General features: G+C 42.2%; 1 protein-coding gene across 3 annotated transcripts in view; it reads right to left on the reverse strand.

Moving 5' to 3' along the window:
* The window catches only part of PRKCQ (protein kinase C, theta), an 82,997-nt gene extending 76,941 nt beyond the window's left edge, over positions 1–6,056 (reverse strand). For 2 of the 3 annotated variants that reach the window (XM_005885299.2, XM_005885297.2), the window contains exons 1-2: positions 6,036–6,056; positions 3,973–4,098 (exon numbers count right to left, since the gene is read on the reverse strand). In XM_005885299.2, coding sequence (XP_005885361.1) covers positions 3,973–4,090 — 118 coding nt within the window. In that variant the 5' untranslated portion in view covers positions 4,091–4,098; positions 6,036–6,056. Of the gene's footprint in view, positions 1–3,972; positions 4,099–6,035 lie in introns of those variants that run through there. The other variant, XM_014532601.1, reaches the window with a different exon arrangement.
* Between the last annotated feature and the right edge of the window lie 1,355 nt (positions 6,057–7,411).

A 7,411-nucleotide genomic window follows, 5' to 3' on the forward strand; every position in this document is an offset into this window, starting at 1 on the left:
GGGCCTGCCCTCTGCCACCCGGGAGCAGGCCTAAGCCAGCAGGTCGTTATCTCCCGAGGGGTCCCAGACTGTGAGAGGGCACAGGCCGGGCTGGGGGACCCCCCCCTTCCCCCGCCCCCCGAGTGCACAAATTTTTGTGCACCGGGCCTCTAGTAAAATATAATGAGCCATTATTACCTTCTCTAATTTTCAAATGCGGATACATTTTACCTGAACCAGGCACCGTGCACCCTAAGCAAAAACTGACAAGTAACTTGGAGAGGTGGTGGCCTTCTCCCTGGAGTGAGTCAGTGGAGCAGGCCATAGACCTGCAGTGAGGAAAGGAAGGCAGTGGCAGCCTCGGGAATGGCTCTAACAAGAACCATGGTCAGGATGGTGAGGTTTAAGGGAAACCTCCCCAGAGCTGCCAGGCAATTGAGAGAGTTCACTAGTGGGAGTATAAATAGTGTTGTCCCATCTTTCATCCAGATTGGGTTTCTGTAGTAGATGTTCTTTAATCATTCCAGAAGCAGAAAACGACAGTGGCATTTGAGTGTTTGTTTCTTGTGATAATAAGCACAGTACGTGGCAGATTTAGCAATTCAGCGGTGTTGATTAAACCAAAGGTAAAGTCCGTTTAAAGCAGGGAAACAAAGCAGTTCTGACTCCCGATGGACCTTTCTCTCCAAGGCACACTGTTAGAACGGAACAGGCTAAATTGTTATTTGGGGGGTATACAAAGATGTGAATAAGCTGAAACTTCTCTTTTTAGGCAAACCTGGTTATTAGAGGTATGAACTCTGATAATGATAGGGGAGAATAGGAAGGGGAAGATTTCTATTGCTTGTTTAAAAGAAATTTAACTAGCGGAGTGACATCGATTAGTATGTTACTGGAAAGAACCATGGGCGAGGTTGAAGATTTAGTATAGTGGAAGGCACTGTTTGAGGAAGTGTAATTATTAACCGAGGCCGAGAAGAAGGAATAGTTTGTCACACTTAGTGAAGTTTCTACCAGCACTCTGACACCCCCTTAACTTTCAGGGATAATATAGACAGAGCTAAAGGAGTGGCATGGGTATATTGCTGCTCCCTCTGGTTCTGCTGATGACAAAGCTGGGATTGAGGCCTGGGAATAGTCCTCGTGCACATGCACCTTCCGCTCTTTCCTCACTGATTTCATCACACCTTGCTTTAAGGTTTGCTTATAAGTGGGAGAAAAAGACTGTGAGAAATTTTGAAAATACTTTTTAAAAACATTAAATCTGATTAATAATCTTGGGAAAAAAGAAATTGAATTGGATTTAAAAACAAACTATGGCAAGATTAACGATCATAGTAACATTTTACTTCTATGGACTCTAAGCCTCTCCTTCTCATAATTCTTCTCATAACCATAACCTTTCTCCACCTGACAAAGGACAGAAGTTCGCAGGGGGAGGCATTTTTCACACTTTTGATCACTAGGTTTGTAATCATCTAAAAAAGAGGACCAGAACTCAGCATCTGTCTAGTTACAGTGAGTTTCATCATTGTTTCAAAGGCTCTCGGGCCCTCAGCACTGTGTTCTGTTTGTCCCTGTTCTGTGGGTTCACCATGAAAAAGGCAGCCACACAGCCCCAAGGTTGAAGTGTGTTTAAATTCTGTAGAAGTAATACTTGAATGATAATGTTCAGAGAGATTTCCTTTCTGAACAAAACCAAAGCAAAATAAAAAACAACAGGCTAACCTTTGGAAAAACAAAGTCATCTTCTTTTTTGACAAGGTCTTGATCCACATGGCTGGTTAGACCAAGTTCAAAGGCAAGGCCAAAAGGAGAAGAAATTAAAAAAAATAAATAAAGCTCCCGGGAAGCAAATGTCAGGGAGACCTGTGGTTGTAAAGAGAACTGGGATCCAGGAGACCCATTAAGTCCAAAGCAGCTTTGAAGAACTCAAGACATTTCACACTTCAAAGATTTCTGTGACATTTGAAAGGTTTTAGATTGGGAGCAAGTGCCATTCTCACTTCAAACTAAGCAGGAGAGAAATCTGGTCAGGAGGGAAATCAGGATGATTCAGATGGTCTCCTCAGCTTTGACACACTCACTGTGGCAGGGGGGATGAAGTCAACTGGGAGTCCAAGTCTTTTAAAGGAGAGAAAAGGCAAGACAGGAGGACTGGGAACCCCAGGGTGCTGAGCCAGTAACATCTAGCTGGGGGTTCTTACCTGCAGAATCAGGGTCTCACCTGCAGAATCAGGTTCCCCTTTGTGTCTGTAAATGTTACATTTCTCTGTCCCCACTCCCTTAGAGGCAGTAACATTTCTCTGTCCCCAAACCTTCTCTCTCCCCGTTCCTACTTTTTTTTCTTTACTCCACATTACTGACCATATCATATTTTTGTTTCCTTCCTATCTTCCTCTGCAAGAATAGAAGCACTAAAGCAAAGGCAGTTTTTCTGTCCCAGTGCACAGTAAGCGCCCCATAAATATTTCTCATGCAAATAAATGAACTGTAATGGCTCCTATGGTCACTGAAGACCTGGGTGGGGTAATCTTACTTCTCTACAAAGTGTCTGCTGAAACAAGAAGTGTATGGAGGGAAACAGGAAAGGTAATGGGGCTGGGAAAACCTTGGGATGTAAACTTCCTTCAGTGGTTCTCAACCTGTGGGTCGCGACCCCTGAAAATACATCCTGCATATCAGATATTTACATTACGATTCATAACAGTAGCAAAATTACAGTTATGAAGTAGCAATGAAAATAATTTTATGGTTGGGGGTCACCACAACATGAGGAACTGTATTAAAGGGTCGCGGCATTAGGAAGGTTGAGAACCACTGCTAGAAAGTCCATAAGACTGAGGATCCTCAGAGGGAAGGGGTGAAGGAGTGGGAATAGATCAACAAAAAAGCTTATATGCATATATGTGTAACCCGTGGACACAGAAAATAGTGGGGTAAAGGCCTGGGGAGGGGACAGGAGTGGGGGGTCAATGGGGAAAAAGGGGGAACATCTGTAATACTTTCAACAATAAAGATAAATTAAAAAAAAGAAAGTCCATAAGAATCTTAAAATATAGAGGCAGGGAGGAGAATGGAAACCAGTGGAAGTGACTGTGGAGAAATTCCAGTCAGAATGGGATTATTTTAATTGAATGATCTAAACCAGCCGTGGGCAAACTATGGCCCACGGGCTGGATCCGGCCCGTTTGAAATGAATAAAACTAAAAAAAAAAAAAAGACCGTACCCTTTTATGTAATGATGTTTACTTTGAATTTATATTAGTTCACACAAACACTCCATCCATGCTTTTGTTCCGGCCCTCCGGTCCAGTTTAAGAACCCATTGTGGCCCTCGAGTCAAAAAGTTTGCCCACCCCTGAAAACCCACAAAAGGACTTTTGAAAGCCTGTCACGCTTTCTCCCTCACCATGAACTGCCTATCTACATTTCAATTTGACATAACACGGACTATTATTTTACTGATCCAGGGTCTTAATGCAAAAGTAAGTTTTCTGAAATTTGGTTCCTAATGCCTAATTCATATATTCTTTGTAATATTCATCAACTATGTGCAAAGAAACAGAAAGCCGTCTTTAGAAGCTAATTCTAAGATTATGCAGACTTAACCTATAATCATTGAAAACAATGAGTCTTAACAATATAGGTCCCATGTTCCACATTAGGGCACTAGATTCCCTCTGGCCCCCCACCCCCTTAACACCTCACATAAAGTCCGCAAACCCATTTCTCCTTTCCTTTGCTCCCTTTGTTTATGTGGGAAAATGGTCCCGTGAAATAGAATACAGGCAGGTGACCTGGGTCTAGTTCAGAGGTGATCACTAAGCCCATTTACCCTTGAGGAAGTACTGGGCTTCCCTGGGCATCAGTTTCCTGGAATGAAAATTAGGTTGAACGAGATGACCTCAAAGACCCGGAAAGGCCTTGCTTCATAGTTCACAGCAGGATCTTCCTATCCAGCCCCCTCTTGGAAGACCCATACAAGCTTACCTGATTCAACATATTCCTTGACCAGCACAGCGCAGTAAGGGTTAACGGCCTCTCCTTGACATGGCTGGCAGGACCCGCAGTCAAAGTTGGACAAACCAATTCGAAGAAATGGTGACATAGTGGCTCCTGTAAAGTGACAGAAGACAAATGCTATTTGAGGGGCTATGAAATGTATTATTTTTGGTGTCCCATCTCCACCTAACCAGTGCTTTATTGCCAACAGCCTCAGCTTCAAATGGCTTAACTCTCCATTTGAACAAATGCTTTTACTCCCCCTTCTGCAAAATACATTACTGGGCTCACCCCAAACCACAGACCGACTTGCCAAGGAAGGAGGCTTTCTGGAAGTCGGCGTTATTCAACCTTGTCAGTTGGAATTGTAATCCACTCTTCATTTAATGCAGTTACGTCTGATAGTTGCAGAGAGAGGCAAACGTTTCCCAACATTTTATTTCTTCTATTATTCAAGTAGGAACCCAGGAAACAACGAACGATAATAGAAAAATGAGTTTATAAAGAGTGAGTCTATTTTAGTCACACCAGTTAAATATGACACCACAAAATTCTTACATGGGCTATTTGTGTGTGTGGGAGAACTGGCTCTGGGTATTTAGCAGCTGAGCCCTATGTACTTTAGACATTTCAAAAAGGTTGCTCTCTTCATAGTCATATATATGTGTGATATGTAAATATGCATGCATATAAAATAAGCTTTTGAATGTCATGAACTACTTAAAAAACCCTAAGTCATTGACTGCCATAAAACAGTGCTTTATTGTGCAAGGATCAACAAAGTACTTCATAAAAGCCAATTAACTCATAATTAAGCTTGCCTAGAGATATAGGTGAAAATCATAGCCTTGGCCACGCATTTTAGGATTCTAGCCTGAATCTTCACCTGCTGTTCCTTCCTTTCCTTGTTTACTCTGGCTGCCACTTATCTCAACTAAGCACCTTTTTTTCCTTTTTAACCTACTTTTCTATGAGGTCGCATTACTTTGAAACTATTAACTGGTATTCAGTGAAAAAGTTACTTCTTTTGGCTTCTTGAACTGTCTCCTGAATTTTACCAGTTTCTTAAGTAAGCCGAAGTGAACAAGAACAAAGTTAATCATTACAAAGCCTTAGCTGTCTTTTCTACCTTATATAAAGGAAGTAAACTGCCCAGACTAATGGGAATCCAGATGTGAGAATCAATGACTTTGCTGGAAATGTTGGGCCTGGAATCCTGAATCCGAGTGGTAAAAGTTCACCAGTCCTGGGGAATGCCAGTCATCTCTGGATCTTTTGTTGTTGTTTTTTTTGGACCCAGAGCGAGACAAATTAGGGGCTCTTGTCAACTGTTGTTAATTTCATGGATTTTAAGCAAGTCCCAATTTCCCGCGGAGTTTAGCAGGTTTAACTAGAGGAGCTGGTTACAGAATCATGATTTGTTGGGGTGTCCTTAGTCTCTGAAACACAAGCTGTGTAGGTCACTCTGTTGAATTAGCAGCAGGATGACTTCAGATTTGTCTTTAGGGGACCCCTTCACCCTCTGAGTTTAGAATTCTCAGGCAGTAGGCGAGCTGGTAACGGAGCGTTCTCTGGAGAAAACTTCTTTGAGACCCCTCCCCACCTCTCCTGGGCCACATAGGTCTTTTGGAGAAATCTGTGTATCTCCAGTAATCAGGAAAAATCACCAGAAACTATTCTCATTTGAGAATATTTGCCATGTGTGAACTCTGTGAAGATTTCTTCAATACAAGTAAAGATAAGTAATTCTTTCTTGAGTCAGGAGGGATCATTGACTCATGAAGTGTGAGTTACAAGCACTTTGACCTTTAGGGAGGGATTTGTCATTCTGCCATTTCCAGGCTGGGTTCACAATTAGGTGACAACAGCTCAGCATGCACCTGGAAAAATCTGTCTGGGAATAGACAGAAACCTCTAAGGTAATCTGGGTTTCTCTGTATGAAAGAGAGGAGCAGTGAAACCCCCTCTCCTCCCACAGGGCTTCTTAGACAGCAACTGACCTATTTCATTAGCAGTCCAGATTCATTTGCCATTTCACCAGATTCTCTTACCTTGTCCACTCACCGATGAGCATTTGACAGTTTACCTAGTGCATGCACCTGTATGAGAGTCAAGCCACTGCCTCTCTTTCTGAAGGTCTAGTCCCAGTGACAGGATTTGACAGTTTGACATCCAAAAGAGCGAATTGACATTTGTGTGTTTAACTTCACACATCTTTTAATAACGCTCAAGCTCAGGGGTGGGTATTTTTAAAGGCCAAAGGTAGCATTTTGTTCCTGAGCTCTTCAGAAAAACTTCCCCTCCTGTAGCAATAAAGTGATCCTTATGGAATATGAAGAAAACACACAAAATTGGAACATCTCACAGTTCCAGCAATGAAAACAAATTGCTATTACTATTTTGATATATTTTTCTCTAGTCTTTTTAAATGAACAGGTTTTGTGTGTTTTTTTGTTTTGTATACTGTGCTCATATGTAGGCATGGAATTATATTTAGCTTTTTCCTTTAATATTTTACCATAAAACAGTCTATGTTACATTATTTTTGACAGCATCCTTTTCATTCTTGCATGACGTTCTACTGAGGGACAGCACCGGGATGTGCTTTACTAAAGTCTTATAGTTTCACAGTTAGACTGTTTCCAAATTTTTCATACTAGAAATATGCTGTCATAATCATCCTTTTATAACTTTTTTAAAAAATTAGGAATATTGCATCAGACTAGATCACCAGAGTACTACAATATTACTAGATCTGATGATATTACTAATCGTAAGGTCTTATATATTTCAAGAAAATAATGAAACATAAAGCCAAGAACTTAGCAAGGGCAATATGGATGGAAATTACCACAGACAATGAGTTAGCATCATCTATATATATAAAAGCCTAAGCGACTGGCCAGTAGGTATGATGCTCACTGACCACCAGGGGGCAGATGCTCAACTCAGGAGCTGCCGAGTAACAGCAACTTTGCAGAGTGCCCTCTTGCACTCCAGAACCCCTCAGGGGATGTCAGACTGCCGGTTTCGGCCTGATCCCTGCAGGCCAGACCGAGGGACCCCTCTGCTGGAGGGACCCCGCTCATTCTGCAGACACCCTTCAAGCTGCGGCACCGTCCCAGGTGCGGCCAGCTGGGGAGGGACCGTGGGAGGTTGGCTCCAGGGTGTGTCTGGCCCATTTCGCTCAGTCCCACCCACCGTCCACCTTCTAATTAATTTCCTTTCAATGTGCACAAATCCGTGTACCAGGCCTCTAGTTCTTACATAATAAGCACAGCAAGTTTGCATAAATGCTACTTATGACCTGAATGCGTAAGTGGCAATGACACAAACTATACAAAATACAGAAAACATAGCTGCAACTAGTTGCATGAAAAAGTGTTCAGCCTTGTGAGCAATTCAAGAAATGCCAAATAAAACAAGA

The sequence above is a fragment of the Myotis brandtii genome, unplaced genomic scaffold (genome assembly GCF_000412655.1).
Source record: "Myotis brandtii unplaced genomic scaffold, ASM41265v1 scaffold9, whole genome shotgun sequence".
Taxonomy (NCBI): domain Eukaryota; kingdom Metazoa; phylum Chordata; class Mammalia; order Chiroptera; family Vespertilionidae; genus Myotis; species Myotis brandtii.